The sequence below is a fragment of the Trachurus japonicus genome, chromosome 17 (genome assembly GCF_045865225.1).
Source record: "Trachurus japonicus isolate A0001 chromosome 17, Traja_1.0".
Taxonomy (NCBI): Eukaryota; Metazoa; Chordata; class Actinopteri; order Carangiformes; family Carangidae; genus Trachurus; species Trachurus japonicus.
This window is the reverse complement of record NC_140923.1, coordinates 27081382-27104139: the sequence shown is the minus strand read 5'-3', so window position 1 is coordinate 27104139 and position 22758 is coordinate 27081382. Positions and strand designations below refer to the sequence as shown.

General features: G+C 40.6%; 1 protein-coding gene across 1 annotated transcript in view; it reads left to right on the top strand.

Annotated features, from left to right (window-relative positions):
• The first annotated feature begins 265 nt into the window (after positions 1 to 265).
• The window catches only part of slc1a7a (solute carrier family 1 member 7a), a 34786-nt gene continuing 12293 nt past the window's right edge, over positions 266 to 22758 (top strand). Inside the window, exons 1-3 of the mRNA XM_085804617.1 lie at positions 266 to 795; positions 8484 to 8563; positions 21771 to 21986. Of these exons, the coding sequence (XP_085660743.1) occupies positions 655 to 795; positions 8484 to 8563; positions 21771 to 21986 (437 nt within the window). The 5' untranslated portion in view covers positions 266 to 654. The remainder of the gene's footprint in view (positions 796 to 8483; positions 8564 to 21770; positions 21987 to 22758) is intronic.

Genomic DNA, 22758 nt, shown 5'->3' with positions numbered 1-22758 from the left:
TTTTTTCTCGTTTTGTTGGTCTGGAACAATCCACTGTCCAATTGTTCAGAGAGCTCTCTAATCCAGCCTTAGATCTGAGTCGTGCAGCACAGCCTAATAGGATCTTAGTATTAACCCTGATGACAATACTGCCAGCTGTCGCAGAGCCCCCTGCTGGCCACCAGGAGGAACGTATTGGGGGGAGAGAGGGGTGGGGGTGTAGAGGGACAGGCGGGGAGGTGACTGACAGAGGGACAGAGACAGAGAGCGTGTCTGTGTGATGCTCATAGTCTCGTGGAATAACCAAGGAAGCAGGTCCGAAGAGAAACTCCTGAAGTGCTTTACTTTTGGACGACTACCTCTTTAATTTTACTTTTCACCCCCCACGATAACCAAATCCCAACCTTTTAAAATATTTTTTTCTTTCTGGGTTGTTTCTTTTCTCACAATCTCACCTGCTCCTTCATCAGTCTGCATCATCTGTACTGCCTCATCTGCTGCATCCAAGCTCTGCTGTTTCTTCCGGTGCGGTGGCGGCTGTCGGCTCTCTGCTGGTTCTATACGGCTGAATAGGTGGTGCAGGGGGTGGTTTTCTCTCAGGGGGGTTGCAAAGTTGCAGTCAGGACCAGGACAAGCAGCAGCAGCAGGAGGAGGAGGAGGAGGTAGTGGTGGAGGATGGCGGTGGCTCTGGATGAAGTGTGGGGGCGGGTGAAGAATGTCTGCAAGCAGAATGGACTGCTCATCCTGTCTGTGCTGGCCGTGGTCATTGGCTGCCTGCTGGGCTTCTTTCTCAGAGGCAAGCAGCTCTCCGAGCAGGTCAGTTGGTAAAATGCCCCCCCACCCCTACCCACATACATACTACCCACCTGCCTGCCTCCTCCCCTCCCCGACTCAAGTATCCAAGTGCGACCCCCCGTCTCCCTCCTAAATACCAAGATGGATTCAGACACCACAGTTCCTAATACAAGAGATTATTTGATTCCTTGTTCTCTGCCTCTCCATCTTTAGTTCTGCTCCATGCACTTAACACTGACATTTTCACAATCAAACACCCCCCCCCCCACACATACACACACACACACACATGAACACATGAACTACCATCTCTGTGAGGGCATTGTATTGATTCACACTCAGGCTCAGCCAGAACAGGTAACATGCCTTCACCCAGCCTTTAGCCTAACCTTAACCTATGATTATTACTTAACCCCAAAGCCAAATCTTAAACCCCAAATTAATATTTTTTCTTGATTTTGGTAGTTAGGCAGAAGAGACATCTCTACTGTGTGCACACACGCGACCACCATGTTTATATAATATTTTCACTCAACCTGTCTAAACCATCTACTAAAATATAGGTTTCATCACCAAAACCATCCCCAGTAGGACCATTTAAGTGAATGATGGAGTGAACAGTGGCTTGTGATTTGGACTGAAATGAGGGGAGGATCTTGGAGGATCTTGTGCAATTTCACCTAGGTGACCAATACTAGGTTCCCTATTCTGTTCACAATCTTATCACAAAAGCCTGTTGAAAATACAAGGATAAGAGGGCTATGTTTGATGACAGTGTAAGAAAAACACAACATGAAAGAGGTTGGCTAGTTCAAACTCATCCAAAAGCCAGTTCATCTGCCTCAGCGTTCACATAGCAATGGCAAAAGACACCCCTGGGTACAGGGCAATAGGTTTTTTGGTGGGTTTGGTCATGTTTTTTTTTAATTTTTTTAATTTGAAACAGTATAGTCTCATCAGTTACTCGGATTGCATATACAACCTCTGAGCTAGACTCTGTGTATCCATGGAGAGGGATTGCCAGTTGTAAGATTAGTTGTCAATCACAGAGACATCCAGTCAACAACATACTCTTGTGCTATATAATTCACACTGAGTGAATGGAAAGGAGTATTAGATTATTGGAACTGAGGAAAAGAGGTTCGGTGCTAAGAGGTTTCTACGGCAACTGCATGATTATTTCCCTAACCATACTGGTTTGGTAGTAGCTGAAATGATGTCAGAAAGTAATGGAAAGAAAGATTGCTCCATTGATTTCTCTAGTAATTATAAGCTGGAACTGCTGAGAGAGCATAGGCTATGACAAAGAAAAGCTTTTGCAGTAGGGTTGCCTGGATTAAAACTTGGATGATGACATTTTTCCCATTTGAGGTGATGGGTCTATGTGTGCTTTTATATGCATGGTGTAAGATTTGTGTGTGGATTGCCTAATAATTTAGCACACATGAGCTGTCAAAAGAATTACCAGCACGAGACAATGTCAGGTGTGTGGCTTCATGCGGATCCAATTGTTGTGTAAGATGACAGTAACTTTCATCTGTTTTATATGGAGCAACCTCCTTTAAGAGGTCAGTGAGCATGTGAGCAAACTCGTAATAATATAAGTGGAAAATCCTTGCTGCTGACAGTTGCTGGTGGAGCTCAGAGCACAGTGTGAGAAAAAGACTAAACCACTTCATCCTCCCATATGGCCTGGTTAAGATACTGCAGGCAATAGCCGATGTGCAGATACATGTTCAAGAAGACATAAGTGCTTGGAAATGCATGTCCATTCCCTATATTCATCAGGAGCTACTGAGTTGAATTAATCAAAATGAACTGGCAAAGTGGCTCATGTTAGTTCATATTTTCCTGTCATTCCATTGTAAGGCACACACAAAAATGACAATTAAAAAAGCAATCTTTAACACACCACTGGCAGCAAATATGTGTTTGCTTTCTTAAATTTTAAATCTGTTCATTTGATGGAGACACAGCGAGACACTCTCACAACAGCAAGTCTGGTCTCAAATTGACTCACCTTGTCAATGAGATCAGTGGATCTGAAGAAAACAAAGGAAATGATCCTAAACCCACAGCCTAAAGAGTAGTACAGCTGTTATATGGCTACTGTACCTGTTATCCTGTGCAGACATTTTCTCTGAATATCAAATTTAACATTAGCAAAGCCTGTATGTTCTGTATGTGAGCTAAAGAATTAGCATTTGGTAGCTCTACAAGTAGCCTATACTTGTCTGTGACAGTGGCATCTCAGAGAATTGCAGACTATCCCTTTAAATGTGAATTCAAATGGTTAATGTAGTCCTCAAAACTATGTTCTAAATGAGCAAATGTTCATATATTAACATCATGGAATTGTGGGAAATGCGCTTAGAAAAAAAAATTCTGGGGAAGGGCTCTCATATGGACCCCCCACCCCCATACCATTGTTATGCCCTTGCCTTTAATGTCTATTTTTTTCAGTGTTTATTGTCACTGAAAATTCAAATTAAACCAAAGAAAGATTGTCTGTGTTTTAGTGTCACTGCATAGCCTAACTATAATTTGAGATTTTACTTGGTATCAGATCAGAAATCAGTATCGCGCATCACTAATTCATGCTCCTCTGATCAACAGGCTATACAATCTGCCCACACTGAGCCTGCCAGGGTTTACTCCTTCAGCAGGAGGAACAGAAGAGTATTAGCTTAAGGAGCAACACACACTTGGAAGAATCTTAAAATCACTTAATGGCTCCCAGTCTTTTATTTTTATTGATTAAACGTAGGTCATACATGGAGTGCACTCCAATCCCCTGAACAGAGCAGAATAATTCTGTTGTATGTGGAAACACTCAAAAAAGCATTTAGCAGTTGGCGTAGTGATGAGCATTGTAGTGGATTTGACTGTTACTGTGTGGCAGCTGGTAGGGCGAAGGTGGAGGCAGGGGTGAGGACAGCTAAGCTCGCACAGTGTTCGTGAATACAAGGTGAAAACAAGAATTTAGGAAGCAGGTGTGTGAGTGTGTATGCCATGCTGTTGCATTTATACAAAGCCTGTGGGGAATGTGTTAGTCTTGAAGAAATTTACATCACTAAATGACAGGAAGATGCAATAAATCAGACTCACACAGTTGTCGTATTCCTCTGGGTTGGTTCACAGTCACAGTGGGGAGCTCAAATACTGTCAACAAATGTGACTCTGACGAATGATTGTTATTCCGCAGCTTCCCAATCAATCAGCAACAGAAAAGATAATTATACCCTGTATGATGACTAGTTTTCGTGCCTTGTCTCTGACAGTGGTGGTACTGCCATCCTCAACTTTGGCTGTCACTTGCTTCCTCACTCTGTCATTTAAATTAATATCACCTTGAAAACATAAATCAGAAATAGCACTCATTCATTTCACAACAAAAGCAGTGAGAGGTTGTGTTCGCAGTGGTGCACTCACTCTGCTACCAAACCACTGCATCATTGATGTAGGTTGATCATTAAACTTATGTAGATCATTATTACAGTAATGTTGGCACAAGCCTCTCAATTAGTGAGTTACTTGCAAACTGGGCATCCAGTTTCCAGTGTGTGTTGCACTTATATCAATATTGTGGATGTTATATTCAATCTAGCTTTATCTTTTCATCTGCCCATTTAAACTATTTTTGAATGAGGTGGTAAATAGGGATCTATATAGTTTTCAGAGGATAATGGCCATGGTGTGAATATGGTCCATAATTGAATTTCCAGAGTCATCCAGAGACCGTTTTGACTGTCAAGACAACTGAAGGGAATACACATTGCAACATAAGAATATGCATCACCAGCTTTGACTTCATGCCCCTAAAATAGTTTTATTTTCATCCTTCCTCAGTCCCTGATTAGTATTGAAATACAAAAGCAATGGCACACTAATAAATGTCAACAAGACAGTAAATTACAGCTCTGTAACTAATCAAAAGACCTACATATATCTATTTTTCAGTCCAGTCAGATGTTTTTTAGGGAATAGAAGGCAGCGCAATAATCTCAGAATTTGTTAATCATGGCTGCATCACTGTATTAAATTTCACCTTAAGCATTTATATGGATATCATATATACTGGACATATGCCAGCACATGGACGTAGTGTGTGTGTGTGTGTGTGTGTGTGCGTGTGCCTGCTGTCCTTCATGCATGCAGTAGAATACACCCCCCCCCCCCCACACACACACACACACACACACACACACATACATGCACACACTCTGAATGCCATGAAAAGACAAAACATAATAAAGTACCCAGAGCCCACACACACGCACACACATCCCACACTCAGCCATTTAGCCTAAAAGCGCCCGCACTCAGAAACAGAGGCAAAAAGCTTTTATTGCTTCATCATCTCACTGCACAGATGTGCTATGCTTAAATTTATTTTTTATTTCCAACTCTTTGACTTTGTTTTGTTTTTCCACAGGCTCTTTTCCCTTGTGGTATACCGTTATCCTAATATACTGTGTTTTACTTTGTGTTTTTGAATTGGTTATCACTCACAGACATTGCGCCCACTCATTCACTTTGTATCCACTCTTTTTTCAAATGTCTTAGATTTACAAAGACAAATCCTTTGTCCAAAACATTCATGTGTTTTTTATTATTATTATTATTTCTGTCATTCATTAGTGCGTCTCTTTGCATGGATAGAGCCTACACAGTATTTCCAGGTTAATTTGTCAAAGGAGCTATTTGTGAGTTTTCTTGCTTGCAGTGTGAGGCACCAAACCCCATTTCTTATAGAGTTGTGTTCAGTGGTGTGAAGAGAAATACCAGTTTAAACCTTGGTTTTGCCTTTAGGGTATTTCTTTAGCTTCTTTTCTTCAATTCAGGTTAGCATGCTCACCAGCTAGCTCTTCTTCTCGTCTTATCACTCTGTGGTACCAAAAGTCACTGTCACATTTGGTTGGCACAGTAGTATACTATAACCTTATTTGAACAGAGAATTTCTCACAGCCATAGTAATTGTTACCGCAGCAAAGGGGGAATGATGTAACAGATTTTCTTTTCCTTGACCTTCACATAACATTCACAATGTGTTTATTCTTGTAACCATGACACTAAAGGTCCCCCATTCTTAAAGAAGTACCTTACTTATTTCACACACCGTACTTTTTTTCTATCAACGTTCTCCATACAGTAGTCACCTTAACGACAAAGGCCCAATATATATATATATATATATATATATATATATTTTTTTTTTTTATACCACATGCTGATCAACTAAACTCAGCTGGAGATGGAGAGAAGGAATACATTTAGTGGGTTCACTGGGTTGCCATACTAAAAAAAACAATAGCTAGCGCTGGGCAAGTTACCGAAAATAGTTAAATAGTTCGGTTACAGTACAGTTTCTATTTACTTCTTTCAAGAAGTAATTAATAGATGGATATTTATTTTAGCCTCTACAGGACTTCAAGATGAGGCTATAGTAGCTGAAAAGTTTTTAACACCTGCACATCCACGGCAGCTCATCACCACTGCATTCTTGTCCTGTATCTCCAGAAGAGAAAAGTAATGTCTGTATTTTTAATTGACCAAGTTAGGCGATCAATGACCATGAATCGTATAATCCTCTGAAGTTGTCATGTTTTTAAACAGACTAATAGCCCATTAAATCGAGATGATTGTAACTGCATTATTTAATTTGCAAATGAGTTACACTACCTGTTACTGCAAAGAGTAGTTGAATTACAGTAATGTGTTGGTCCCAGCACTGACAGACATGAAAGTAACAGGCTAAAATGTGCACAGTGATGATACAGGATAATGACAAATAACTAATCAGTAGACTCAAGTCAACTTTTGAATCTCAAATCTCAAAATTGTCTACTAAATTCAATGTTTAATAACCATCATGCCCTAAAATTATGATAACATTGTACATTAGTATTATACATAAAGTACAAAGCTAAATCAATGGAGTGTTTTTTAAAGTAGCTACCCATCTGCTTTATTACTGTGTTCAAACCTAGAAACTGATTGATCAAGGGTCACAGCATCTGGGACTTGGCAGTGTCACGTGGTGAATACAACAATGCACAAGCCCTTATTATGGAGATTTCTTTTCTATTTTCTAATAAAATGTACATTCTGTCTCTGCACTTCTAATAGTATGATTTCTTTTGTGAAGATAATTAGATGAGTCGATGTAAGGAGACAGTTAACAATATGGCAGCAGGGAAGCAGTAAGAGCCTGTCAGTCAAACAGGCCACCCATTTGGACCAGAACAGAATATTTCCACAATTATTGATATTATAATAATGATGAACAAACCTGAGCATTGTGATTGTGAGCATGTTAGTATTCTGATTAGGGCCGGGACTCGATTAAAAAAATTAATCGAATTAATTAGAGGCTTTGTAATTAATTAATCGCATTTTAATCGCATATAAATATTTGACCTGAGAACAGTGAGAAGCATTTTTTTTTCACATGGATTTTAGTATACCATTGAATGACTGAATACATAAGCTTAAGCATTCAAGGTGGTACTTAACCAAGACCAACAGACTAGGGATGCAAATTATCAATTAATTCATTAATCGATATTTGATACATACAGATTAAATGGTCTTTCCTTCCAATACACTATGATGATTACTGTAGTATTTAACTAGGCTACTTAAATCACAGTAGCATAAACTGATTTGTTGAACTCAGCCTGATGTAAACATTAATAAAACTCAGTAACCAATCACACAGGCAGCTCCATGTTGTCCCTGTGTGATGTTCAGGGACAGGTCAGGACAGTCTGAAGACAGAGGTCTGAGGGTGAAGTCCTATCATAATGAGATGAGATGCACCTGTGACAGTGACAGGTCATAGATATAGCGCTGCAGCTGAGCAATTAGCGCTATATAGCGCATTTAGCGTGCGCCCGTGTCTGTGTATCTATGTGCAGGCAGAGATTAGAGATGGTGTTTTAAATAAGCATGCTAGCGTTTCACCAGCTCTCATCTCTGCCAGTCAGCCTCTCAAACTGCCGCCTCTCTCGCGTGCGGGCGCACCGCACGTAAACACACGTGAGAAAAAAAAAAAAGAAAAAAGAAATTGAATTTTTAAAAAAATAAGTGCGATTAAAATGCGTTAATTTTTTTAACGCGTTAATTTCTGTGTAATTAATTAATCGTAATTAACGCGTTAACGTCCCGGCCCTAATTCTGATGTTACGCTTCAGCTCAGAGCACCTCTCTGCCAGAAGTAGAAAGAAGTGAGAAATATTTGAAACTCCATCAGAACAACGAAGCAACATAAATGCTAACAGCAGGGAGTTGGTGCCAGATGACCTGACACATCTGGATGTCTCATAGCTTTTCAGCAGGTCTTTTTACGTGTAGCAAGGTCCATGCTATACATACTGTACTGTAAGAGATGAAAGGTCAATTGAAAAACTTTTCTCAGTGTGTTCTGTTTTCTTTTCTTGACTAAACTTTAGCTGCAGTGCTGCAGAGCTTCACCTTTTCTCACACCTGTCACGGTCTGATTTCAAATTTTGTCCAATATTTGCGGTTTATGATTGCATAGGTTGACGACTGATATCTGATGCAATTCTTTTAGCCTGCCGTGGCTGCCTATGACATTAATATAAACAGCACGTTGCCTGTCACCCTACTTTGAGAAACACTTGCATAATGTAATTTGCTTGTGGTGTTAAATTTGTGGAACTGTGTTTTTCTCTTCACACCTGCAGGAAGTGAAGTACTTCCAGTTTCCTGGAGAGCTGCTAATGAGGATGTTGAAAATGTTAATTTTGCCCCTTGTTGTATCCAGGTAAGAGCAACACAGCAACACAGCACACACACACACACACACACACACACACACACACACACACACACACACACACACTCATCAAAAACAAACATAAATAATTATGGGCCCTCTGTGCCAAATGCCACAATTGATAAAAGATTTTCGTAATTATTTGGGTGGATGTTGATGTTTAGTGCACGGAAATGTTGGTGGTGGTTTTTAGAAGAGAATTATAGGGATGAGGATAAAACACAACACATATGTGCTTGTATTACCCATACTGATGTCCATGTTACTTTTATGCTGAAAAGAAGCACATCAATCGAAACTGAACTGAACTGTGATTGAGGGGACATGTGCACCCAGCGGGAGGACATTGTTGCAGTGCAGTGTGTGTTCTGCTGTCATATGCCGCACTATCATTTTGCAGGTAGCACACTGCTGTCTCGACCTGTGATATCGACGTTGCTTTGAAAATGTACTGTGTGAGCAATTGTGGCTGCTGACCCCACATGTACCATCACACAATTTGACCGGCCAGGCTTTGAATGTTCAGCTCAGAGCATGGAGACTGCATCAGAATGAGCTGTTGCAGGTTCAGATAGAATCGATAATGACTGTTTACTCTCACATCTCCACACAATCATGTGGGAAAGAGCTGTATTACTGTGTGTAGTCCAGGGAATGGACTACATGAAATATCTGAAATGACAGCGGCACTGTATCCCACCCCTCTGGGTCAATTTTGTTCTTTCTTCTTTGTTCTTTGTTGCGGCTGCATCTGCATCAGGCTTCTTTTGATTTTTGCCTTTTGTCCCTTCTCTTATCCATCTGGCCAATCAGATATCCTCAAAGAACACCTGTTTGTTGATTTACTGTCAGTAGCTGCAGTGAAGGATTTAGCTTTGTTCAACACCTCAGTATTCATAAACAATTTAAATAATGCTTTGTTATTTCAATGCCTCTCAGAGGATACAGGAAATTACAGTTTATTTGTATTAAAGCCTTAAATAACATGGCTGCTCCCAATCCTTTACTTGCGACATAAAGAGCACATGTAAGACAAGAAACGGGGCAAAGGGTTTAATATGAGTGAAATGGAATAAAAGATAGATATATACTACATTTAAATAAAACAAATTAAACAGGACAATGGGAGTAATTCTAGAGTTACAGTGTAGAGCATGATGAATGAATAGTCCCAAATTTAATTTAAAAGCTGAGGCACACAAAAATGTTTAAGCCTAAAATTTGAAAAGAACTGAGAATTGTTTCTTGGGACTTTGTTCCAGATAGACGCATCTAGTCATATAGTTTTTCCTCTCACAGTTTAAAATCATTTCATTTTCAGCCTCATACATTCTTTGTGCACAGCCTTCAGCGCTCTGGCTGTGTGTCTGCATTGTGTAGATGAAAGCGAAACTTAGATGAGACTGCGCTGATTTCACATCAAACTATCAAGGATTAAAGGTTCATGTTCATAAAGGAGTAAACCTGATGAACCTTTTATAGCTCTGGATGAGTTCTTAGAAGGGCATGGGGTGACACATTCTCCAATTTGACTATTTTAGGCCCAAAGCTCTTAGTTGCCTGCATGAGATCAGTGATGTCCAACACACAAAAAAAAACTCCCAAAACAAATCATGCAAACGCACCGGTTACATGCAGGGTGCTTTGTGCAATAAGCTACTTACAATCTCTGCAACAGCAAAGACTGGATGAGAAGTTAATCCTCCCTTCCTCTCTCTGTATCTCTCTCTCTCTCTCTCTCTCTCTCTCTCTCTCTCTCTCTCTCTCTCTCTCTCTCTCTGTGTCTCTATCTGTTTCTGTGGTTTCCTTTGGTATTTTGTCCTTTTCTCTGTAGTTTGAGGCAAAGGGCGGGAAGAGTTTGCATCTGTGATTTTACGCATGCTTGTTGTACATTCTCCCAGTTTTACAGATTCAGAGCAGGAGATCACCTCAGCACAGGTTTCCTGCCAATCGTGAGGCACGTGAAGGCAAGAGATGTTAATTACACATAATCTGAAACAGTGCATGCAGGCAGGGGGCCAAATGCAGTTCAACAAACTGCTACAGAACACGGCAATGTAAAAGCAATCATGGCAAACATTCAACACTCAGCATGGGCTCAGGCTGCTAAGAGCTTCTGTTGAATCTGTAACACACTCAATGTCCCTGGTGCCTGTCTGGTTCTTAATGAAGTCAATAATAGATAAGGAAGGTAGAAGGCATTGCTAGTTACCTCACAGCTGTCATGTTCAGACCAATCACTATCCACCCACTCCCAACCACTATGCACAATATCTGCACATCTTTGCAGACGGCTGCAGACGTGCATGCCAATATCCAGCCAGAGACGCAAACAGACTCCCTCTCTCTCTGCCATGGCCACGGATGTCAGCAGAGAGTATCTAGATTGGGATGCACAGACTGGCTGGTTGACATGTCGCATGGTACAGTAGGGCTTATCTAGGGGTGAATATCCGCCCCAGCCCTATAGCCTGCCTGTCCCCATTTTTTCCGCTCCCAAGGCCATCTGCGCACTAGCCAAAGCGGAGACCAGATTATCCCATGAACGCGTCATGCAGAATCAATGGCCACTCCACTTACTGCCTCCGTATGTTCCACGTTTCTTTTATTTTACTGCATTGTAATTAAAATAAATAAATTAAATGGAGCAAATTCTGAAGAAAGAAAAACCTTGTTCATTCAGTATTATGCCCTTTCTAGTAGTAAAAGCCCCTGGAAGCTCTTGTTTGCCTGTGCTTTGGCTAGGATCTGAAGGTCAAAGGTGAAGAGCAGTTTTAATGATATGAAGCATCCGCACAAACATATGGCTGATCCGAACTGTATTCAGCATGATAATAGTAGCTTCTGCATTTGTGGGAAATCTCACCATGAGGTGCAAATAAAGATCTCCAGCCAGCAGGCAGCAAAACGGTGCTGTTGTATGAGCACCTGTTCCCACATTCATGTTCGCATGTTCATTTGATCTTTAGTTTGTTCCCTGTCAGTCCCCTCCATGCCAAGCTCAGTTACTTGCAGTTAAAATAATAATAATCCACACAGAGGATGAGCAGTGCCAAACAAATGCGAGGGTCATTCTCCCAGTATGTTTACCCTGGTTTCTTTAGAAATGCGAATCACGTGAAGCTTGGAAGCATTTTATTTTTAAATCTGATACTGCTGTAGGTGTTTGCTTCTCAGAAAAGGAATATGAACATACACATTTGATTGAGAACCCTTAACACAGTGCACAACATCCCTGGGGGGTATGAATGTCTATTTTGTTTGTAACAGCAGTTCATGTCACCTGCTCAACCTGTTCTGGTTATCATACATCCGCTGTGCCTGGATGTCAGATTATAGTAACTTGTGGAGTGATGCCTGAAGCAATATTTGCCCTTCAAAGTCAGATTTTTTCCCTGTTAACTGCCTGATTTCAGTTCTCGCACAGGAGCAGGCTGACTTTGTCTGGGTGGCTTATAATAAACCTTGATAACCAGAATATGAACATGGAGATAAAATGAACAGCAGTGATTTTCCTGAGATAGAACAAATGTGAAAAGTGAACAGAACTGAAGAGAGAGCTTCAAATGTAAGCCTTTGTGCTTTTCAAGGATGTCAGAGTGACTCATCAAGTCACATTGTGTCGGCTGAATTGTGGTGACGTCACAGTCGTGCAGATAATATGCGTGTCTCTCTTTCTTGATGCATCCTAATTTGTCCCAATGGATGACAGATACCGCAGTGAAGCCTGAGCTCATTTTGAATATTTTTTTTAAATGATATTTCAGTAGTCAGATCACATTCATTCATAAACCACGGTGCTCACTTGAGATCATTCAATTCAGAGAACTTGTTCAAAGGAGGGCAGATGAGCCAGAAAGAAAAAAAATGAATGTCTCTTGCTCACCAGCATTTTGATCTGTTTTTGTGTGGTGTGGCAGTCTAAGGCCTGAAATATTACCTTTTTGAATTAGTAAATACTTACTACTCATTATTTTATAGGATTTTAGAAGCAGTTACTATAGGCTAAATGAGACAGTCATTATCGCACTGAATTTATCTCCCTATACCTGTTCTTCTTTGTGGCCTCTCTGTTTTAACAAACTTTGTTAGGTGTAAGGCATTTTGAGATAAAAGAAGTAAGCACACAAATTGATATCGAAGTTGGAAGTTTAGTGTGGTGAAGTAATGCAGAAAGTGGTTTATTTGTGAAGATTATCTTGCTGAATGATAATCCAGAGCCAACAGAAAAATTGTTGAAAAATCGAGTGAAGCTGTAAGTCCAAAGAGGAGGAAGCCTGTAGTCTATTTAGAAATGTTGGTTTTAATCAACCTCCTCTGTCTGTTAAGTAAAAACAGCTCCACACAAGAGCAGGTTTGAGACTGCAGACAGGTGTGAGGACCTGATGGTATTCTAAAAATATGTATTTGAAATACCCTAAAGTTAAAACCTTATGAACATTTTGATAGCACTAAAGTTAGATCAATTACATGTAGGCTATTATTGCATATTATTTCCACAGAAAACCATTTGTGACACCTGGCCAGACAAAAAATGGTTTACAAAATGTTTTCCAGCACAGGGAGAAAGAGGGATATCACACTTTCAGAACCAGAACCAGTGGCAACACAATTAAAACAGGCAGCTACAGAAGAGGTGAATTTTGTAGGGGAGAATAAAATGTGATCAAATCCATGGTTGAAAAAGTGTGCCCTTCCACCAGGTAGTGTTTATTTATGCCTGTTTGAAATGTGTCATATAAAGGTAATATAGACTATCATTTCAGGTTTTAGGAAATGAATGAAGAAATTATCCCTGGCTCAGTTAAGCCACTGCTGGAATAGGCGCATGTAAAATTGATCTATAGTGACGCGTTCCTGTCTTTTGTGTTTCCTTTGTGGTGATGGAAGCAGACTGGAAGCCAATGGGATTTTTTTTTAAAGAATGGCTGAATGAAGATATGATGTGTGGGATATTCTGATCTTAAATACATTTAATATTCAATTGAGTTCCTTTGTTATTTATAAGCAGCTTGGGAAAATGTCAACTGTCAGCCATTGTTAGCTGTTAGCTTGCGTGGGCAGTTTACCAACTAGCTAGGTGAAAAGTCACAGCATACATACCAAATATCTCACAAAGACAATCTGATTAGTTCAAGTGCCAGTCTCTGAGAGGACTGGACCTGTATGTTTCAACATGCCCTGCTCAAGAGACTGGTGCATGCTGCATAGTCCCTGATAAAAGCTAATAGACTTGATTGATATAAAATTTCAACACAGAGCAATACACATATGTAACACAATGTAAACATATTGAGTCTCTATGACATATAAATGCATTCAAGATAGAAACATTTAAATGTTGTATATGAAACCTATTAGAAACTGATTGAATGTATTGACATATGTCTAGCTGATATGGATGAATGTCTATGCATATGCTAATATTAGCTATAATTTAACAGCAGTAAAAACAGTAAAAAGCTTTTTCCAAAAATAGTGACATGATTTATTCAGTATTTCATATGTTACTATAGGTTACTGAAGTTATTCATATGTGTGTATGCAATAATAGTGAATCCCCTTAAAGGTGAAATAAATGGCAGCATTGTTGTTCATAAAGGGACATATTTGTCATTTATATTACATGTCTACATGGTTATTAAGAGTTATGTAATAACATAACATTGTTATCACATATACAAAGTGTTGTGCATCTTAGTCAAAATGACTGGTGGATTTGCTTCTGCCTTTTCCGGGAAGCAGAAACTTGGCATCTGACGCAGATGTCTGCTTGATGTCACTGGTCAGCTCAGCAGGTCAGGCAGTGGAGTTAGATGAACAAGAGGTTTATAGAGAATTGGTTTTCTTAATCTCAGCATACAGAGAGACAGATAAACACATAGCGGTGTACAGCAGGGCACCGAGAACCTTTCCCTCCTGACTCACCCCGGCGGCCGTAAAAAAAAAAACACTGAATATTTCTTTTAATCATGGTGTCTGTTTTAGTGCTCCTTCAGTTCACCTTGACTTATGCTCCCACTTCCCCATAAGACTTCACAGCATACCAGTCATAACACATGCAATAACATCGACCAGCCCTGACCTCCATGTGTGATCCCTGTCTTGAATTGACTTTCTGGCAGTGAGAGGTGTACAGTGTTCATGTCAACAGGGTGACAAGTGTGTCATCGACGCACTGCCACACTGAAATGATTGGATTCGCTGAGTGAACACAAGTGATTATTGATAGAGTGAGCAGCACCTAATTTCTCCACGCAAACAAATCTCAGATTGTCAGTCCTCTGAGGCTAATGGTTGCCTTTATATGTGTTGGCAGACGACTAATTTGAAAAGACCTTGAAAGCAAAGCACTTCATAGAATGAGGGAGGAACCATTATTCCATCATTATAGTTTATTATTCATTCCACGTTGCAACCAAGTAGGAATGTCCTGAATTCCTAATATGTATTTTTTGTCATTAATATTCTCTTTTACTTTTCATACCTGTTGTTAGCTTGGTTGAAACCCCTTCTTCTCACCTATAGAGTCAGTATATTAAATAGTATAGCTGTGGTTAGAGAGTGATGTCTAGAGACTGTATCTACTGTATGATCAAACAGTGAAGCTGCCATCAAATGGATCTTTGATGTTGCCTTTTCTGACCTGAGTTGCCACGTTGTCACTACTACAGTACCGTACATACCACGGATGCCATGAATAACTCCTCTCCAAGGAGCCTGGGCCTTCTCTTTTTCATCTGGACACGGGATTACTGTAATGCTCTGGCTCAGCGAAGGTGCAGCAGGCACTGTAAGCTCCATATGGTCCAAAAATCTTGTGACAGATCTACTATCCATGTTCTTGAAACGTCACGATGGTAGAGCTACATGACAGCCGACACACTGTAATCCCACCTTGACTTGGAAGGTCAGAGATCTCAGTGCAGTATCAAGAGTCTAGTTATACAATTCAGTGTCAATAGGGAGAGTAGAAGCAAAGATCAGGTGTATTGAAAGTTATTTCTCTGTATGAGCTCCACTGGTTTTCAACCTGGAAGTCAGATTATGTATAGTCTGGAGCCCTGACCCAAGCACTTTTACGACAACACGCACTAGAGTTCATGGGAAATGCAGCCTTCATTCTGGCAAAACACTACAGCTTTTGTCCACAGGGGTCGCCAATATCGACACAAATTGAAAGTTCTTTGTATGGGCTTTAAAGAGACGGGAAAGATGTTTCAGAGGCCAGTGAAATAAAAAATAGGGCATTTTGTAGTGATGCACCCAGAGAGTTTATCACTCCGCCCTGCAATTCCTCTCATCTCTGCAGAGCATTTTAGTATCTTTCAGCCAGTTGTTTTGGTTTTCTAGCCTCTTTACATTCAATCCCACCACTCTCATGGTCATTTCTGGCAACAGCAGCAGCTCTGAAAACGAACCACCGCACCTTCTCTACCTGCACAGCTGTTAACAACAGAGAGACAAGTAGCAGCTGCCTGCTGAACATGGTGGGATATTTAGCTGCTAAAGAGCCAGAAATATCCGTCAGGAAAAACACAGCTCAACATCAAGTTAGGTTCAGCATCAATGCTAATGTTGCTTACAGCACATCACCCCCACCCTCAAACAGCTGCACTGGCTCCCCATCAAATATTGAATAACCTTCAAACTCCTCATCCTCACCTACAAATCCCTGCATGCATTGGCCCCTCAGTATTTAACCGACCTCCTTCATGTTCACCATCCCTCACGGAACCTGCGGTCTGCCAACCTGGGTCTCCTTGCCATCCCCCGCACAGGCAGGCGCACCTTTGGGAGCAGGGCCTTCAGTGTGGCAGCTCCCACTCTGTGGAACTCACTCCCACTACATCTCCGCCAAGCCCAAACCCTGGAATCCTTCAAATCCCTGTTGAAGAGGCACCTGTTCTCTCAGGCCTTCGCCTGCTAATTTGTCTTTGTCTTGTCTTGTGTCATTGTTAAGCATCCTTCTTGTGTCTTGTGTTATTGTTAAGCATCCTTCCTGTGTCTTGTGTTATTGTTAAAGGTTATAGCTACAACTTTTTCATCAAAAAGATACATTTTTCAAAAAATAATGCATCCACAGAATGTCTAGAGGGGTGCAGAATAAAAGTATTAATTTTACAGAATTTTTTTTCAATAGTATATACATAATTGTTGAAATGTAAATTTTGGCGGGTCCGAAATATGTAAATATTTACATCTGGTTGGCAACGTCAGCATGGAATGATCTCTGTGGCAACAGCATTAGAACTTTGATGTCATGTGTCTACTGCTGTAACTGGTAAAGGTGCGTTCACACCGGACTTTTAATTTTTGTCGCTAGTATCACTCCAAAAAAAACGCCCCGTCGCTCAGCTGCAGTTGCTCGTCAATTTGGCACAGAGCCACAGACTCGCATTTTCGCTTTGATGACGTCATGTCCACTGCCATGTGTCTCTGTTTGCACCGGCACCACCGGGATTACGGCAGCCAATCAGCACTGAGCGACAAGTGACTGATGGCCGGAGAGTTGGGATTTCTCATCTCGATAAACGCTGTCGTTCGGAGCCCCAGCGATTTTTCGCCTGGGTGACAAAACGCTCCATCGCTCGTTTGCATTGACTTAACATGTAAACTCGTCGCTCGTTCGAAAAACAAAAGGTCCGGTGTGAACGCAGCTTAACCAGTAGTAGTTTGCTGGCTGCAAAGTGACAGCGTTTTATCTTTCCTGACTGTATGCTTATATTTTTCATCAGTAGGTGAGTGGGATTCAGAAACACAGCACATGTATGAATATTCATCTTTGTCCACCTTCACCTTCATTTATCCCACACAGTGGAATAAAATTCAGAACACAAAACCAGCCTGCTGTGCCTATCAGCCTTAAGCAGAGGTAACAAAATAAATGTGAAAACTTCTGAATAATCTCAGAGTGAATCAGGAACTCATTTGAATAATCTTGCTGGAGATGAAAGAAACAGTTTGGCAGTTTGATAAAATTGCTGTTTAAATGAAGTAAAGCAAATTATCTGTGAGAATTGCTATATTCTGATGTTTTTATCACTTTCTCTCTGAAGTTTTCATCAGTTTCGTTGCCACTGCCACCTCGCGAGAAAGTATCACATCAAAAACTAAAGATAAGACAGGGCTTGTGGATTGTTCACAACCAAAAAATACAACATTTGACTGTGATATTATTATCAGATTTAAATGCACAGAGTAGGGATGAGGAGAAGGTCATGTGGTAAATCCCTGGAATAACAAATGTAATTTTTTCCCTCTTTGATCTCCTGGCTGCAGTTTCTAGTTTCCCAAAGAGCTGCAGTAGTTTAAAAAAAAAAGTGCATTGATGTCAACTCTGTACCAAACATCTGGACAGACAATGTAAAACATTTTAGCTGAAGCTGACTGCTGCTGCTGGGAAAACTGACATTTTGTTGTGCTTGACTTTCTACTTATGACATTCTGATTTTCCGGCCTGAGGTCCTCTAATCCCTGACCGGCATTGGACAAGCCCCTTAGTTGTTACTGCAGCAGCTGTGCTTGTCCCTACGTATAGAAGGAGTCAAGGTTTATTCACACAGACTTTGTTTCTTTCTGTTAATGTGATTCCAGTCACATCACAACTGTCAGTGTAAGCAACAGACAGGCGGTGCAGCACCTTTGGCTGTGTCTGATGAATGAGGAACAACAGAGTGGGCAGTATAATTACAACCTACACATCAGTCTAATTATTGCAGTCTATAACGGCTGTGATAAGAATTTTAATCTAATGACTGGTGATTATATTCTGGACAAACGTACATCATGGTACAATTTATATCATCTTTCAGAAAGGTAAAGCATTATAATCTACGCATGGCAGTGATCTGACACAGTAACTGAGCATCTGGGTTAAAGCACTTCACACAGACTTTCTTCTGTCACTGAAAACACTAGAAATATCTTCACCTTGAAGATCTTAAGGCCAAAGACACATTCCAGGTGTAGTGATAAGTGAGGTCAAATGTCAACTGATATTGAAAGACATTGGGCCTCATTCACCAATATCTTCTTAAAAATCTTAGATTAGATTAGATTAAATTCTTTATTAAGTCGTACTCAAGAAGGTTCTTAAGAAAAATCTACATCAGATTCATCAACATGTTCTTAAATTGCAGAATTGTTCGCAGCTGTGTTCCTACATTGAAGAATGTCATCTCCTCGTAAATTGAGAGCACGTAGCCTACCAGGTGATCCCAGTTAACACAGGATTAGCATAAGTAACCGCCCCGTCAATGCCCATAAGACTGCAGGACCGTGCACACACACAACCCACAGACGCTGAGCTAAGAAGGTCAAGTGAGAAAGAAAGTTGAAATGCCCAAATGAAAATCTGGGAGGGAGCACCAGATTACATAGCCTACGTAAAAATACCTTTAGTAGTGAAGTGATACTACTGCGGCAGGAATGAAATAAACAAACAAAAAAGCTTATATTTAGTAATATTTTAATGTTTATATTTAGTTATATTTAGTAGCGTCAGCAGTGGATGCAGCACATCGAGTTATTATCAGAGAGTCCGCACTCTCAGGTGTGCCATCATAAATATCATCATTATTATCACATATTGTATGAGCAGTTGCTATTGGATGCCACGATGATAGTGGTGCAACGGAGCGTTGTTGATCCGTGATCCGTTCGGCATGTAGGCTAAGTGGTCTGCAGATCGGTTGATGAAAAAAACAAAAAAACAGTTGTGTGTAGTAACTAAACTTACAGTAAGAAAATAAGAAAAAATTAAAAACTTAGCTCGTATCACAACAACAAACACATGTAGCCTACTAACCCCCCCCCCCCAACATAATTGATATGAATGAAGTGTTTACAATGATTTGTAAAATAATTATTAAAATCATCATAAAACATAAGAACATTATTCTAATTCAAATCATATAATATTTTACAACTGTAGAACAGACAAAAATGTGATAATCAATTATTTTTGCAAGTGCTCCTGAGTGTGCTAGATTTTTTTCTTAGCTAAGAACAAATCCTGGATAAGAAAACATTCATGAATGCCACAATCTTTGTAAAAACTTTGTAAGTAGGCCTTAGGAACAAATTTGTTCTTAAGAATGGATCATGAATGAGGCCTCAATAAAGCACAGGTCAGGGTGACCACTTGAGGGAATTGGAAAAAAAAAAGCAACACTGTAAGTGAAGAATGAAGCATCTGTGTATAGAAATCTGTGAATGTAGTCACAGCTACTAGAAGTGTGAGCCAGTATGCACGTGGAGGTGAGAGATTTAGTCATGAACCTGGTTATGTTCATCTGTTCTGCTACAGTCAGTGCAGGATCATGCAACAAACCATCGGTGTGCGGATCTAGTTGTTGACATACCTGCCAGTGCAGGGCTTCACCTTATTTTCCATGAGTGGGAGGAGAAGTAGCAGCAATCACAGTAATAGCTGCAACATCTGTGATGCAGTGAAATCACCCCCTACTACACCAAATCAGATGTGACCAAGTTGCCATGTCTAGTGCCAACAGGAATTTGACCTGGAATACTGACGACACCTGATATTTTCTTTGTTGTAACTAAATCGTGTTGTCATGGCAACATCCATCTTTTTAAAAATACTATCATTCTGGTTGTGAGCGGAACCCATAGTCTGCTATTACCTTATTTTTTCTTTGACATCACTTCCAAATGTCCAATGTAAAGAGTCCAATGTCTGATGTTACAGTGACATCCACCACCTCTTCTCTGACTGTCCACCATGTTTGCTACTCTGGTGGAGAATATTTGTTCAACAACAACATTTGTAGTGAGGCCACAGATGCTTTTGAAAGAAGAAATTGCAGTTGAATTTATGACCCAAAAACACACCACTGGCCATTTCAGGACACTGCTGATTCTTTTCTTCTCATCCTACCGTTACACTGTTACACTGTGTTTGAGCTTTTGCTATTCCCCTGTAACTGTCACTCACAGCTGCATTACAGTAAGTGGAATTTAATATTCAGGGGAATCTCGACACATTTCCTCTTTCCCAGCAAAGAATTGTGAATACGAGTGTGAGACATTTCTACAGCAGTTTCCATCAGTGCATTTTAGCTGAAAAATGTCCTGAGTTTCTAGTTGTGCGGTTATTGCACCAGCTCCAGTCGTGTGTCTGTGTCCTTCAGTCATGTGCAGGTTCCTGCTTTGCTTGTGTCCTTCAGATATGTGGCTGCAGTGGAAAGTGAACATTTTAATAATCCTGTGGTTAACTCTAACTTTTTGAAATTAGGTTGTGCTGCTATCACTTTCCACCAGTTTCATACTAGCAGACACACTGGGAAAATGAAACACTTTCAGATGATTCTCACTCCAGCTCCCACACACGCACATTTGCAATCCTTTGATCTCACTTTTTTGCAGCTGGCTGACAACATTCGATAATACAGTTTTTAAAAGGCATAAGTACTGAAAAGTATCTCTTTCATGACAGTGACAGACCTACAGGACACAGACATTTAAGAGCTGATAATGGAACAAATGTCAGGAGGACGAGGAGCACAGACAGAGCAGGACTCAGCAGCTCCAGCCACTGCCAAGTCGAGCCAGATTACATTTTGGACACGGAGAAAATCTTGTCGCTCCAGCTCAAGAGACAGAGCAAAGAGCCCTCCAACTCAATCTCTCCTCCTGCTTTCACTTGCCTCTCTCTCCTGCTGCACCGTCGTTCCAACATCCTCCACACTTACCACAAATGACATACGCCTGCACTTCTTATATTTTCTATACCAGCCATAAACAGTATGGAAGAAAAGCTCTTCTTCCATGTGACAACATACAGTGAATGTCAGCGTAATGGAAGTGAATTTCTCTACATGGGCACTGTGCAACACTCCCCATTTAAATGCAAATGATAGTCTTTGTTTCTAATGTTTATGATTTCCCGTTTATAGACGAGGGAGGGTTGGTGGGTGGCTGGCAAATTGGCCAATTGGAAATTTGTTTCACACATTCACTAAGCGACATTTCTGCTAAACTGGCAGAGGAGTTATGAAATTGCGTGTTACCTTTGATACACATTTGTTTGTGTGTGTGTGCAATTGCATGAAGTTGTTCTCTCTCCTCATACAAGGAAACTGTAGAAGAGTCCGCTTCTAAACTGATGCAGGAGATAATTCTCTTTCTCACATAATTTTTTATCTCCCTATTTCTGTGTCTTCCTCTTTAGTTTGATGTCAGGGCTAGCCGCCCTAGACGCCAAGTGCTCCAGCCGTCTGGGCATCATGACCATCTCCTACTACCTCTGGACCACCTTTGTTGCCGTGGTAGTGGGCATCATCATGGTGTACATCATCCACCCAGGTGGAGCTGCGCAGAAGGAGGACTCTGAGGAGAGCAAGAAGCCCATGACCAGCTCTGCTGACGCTCTGCTGGACCTCATTCGGTAAGAGGCTGCCATGTTTTTCCTACATCATCATCATTATCATCATCATTCCTATAGGGTAGGATAGGTGGCCATTGGCCAACATGTGACGTACGTGAGCAACATCACAACACTATTTCTTGCACACAGGAGGCAACATAGGGAGACACATGACTTGGATAAATGTACAGTACATTCACTGCACTGCTTGTGGGAAGTAGTTTCATATGTGGTTCGTCACATGCCACCACAGCTGTGTCTTTTATATGTTTGTTTGTTTTTTTTATATATAGCAAATAAACATAATATATAATATAATAATAATAATAATAATAATAATAATAATAATAATAATAATAATATAACAGACATCGAACCGGGGCCGCCTGCAGTGAGGACTATCCTCAATACGTGGGGCGGGTGCTCTACCAACTGAGCTAAACACCACCCCAATGTCTCTCCATCTTGATGTTAGTTTATTGATGTTACAGCTATGAATGGCTGATTTTTATTAGCATTGTATGAGTGTAGGGTGGGCATTGGCAGGAGGCATCACAAAATTATAGTGGATGGATGATATGATTTAAATAAATGGGGATACCCACTGTTTTACGTGCATGTATCATTGTTCCTCCTGACTATTGGAGATAAGCAAAATGTTTTATGATAGGTATGGTAGGTCTCATAATTTTCAGGTCCTAAACTAAGGGTCTGAACCTCTATAAGAGATACATCGGAATGTGTTGAAGATGAGTTACACGGCAGAAAAATGATCTCTTCTTGATTGAAAAAA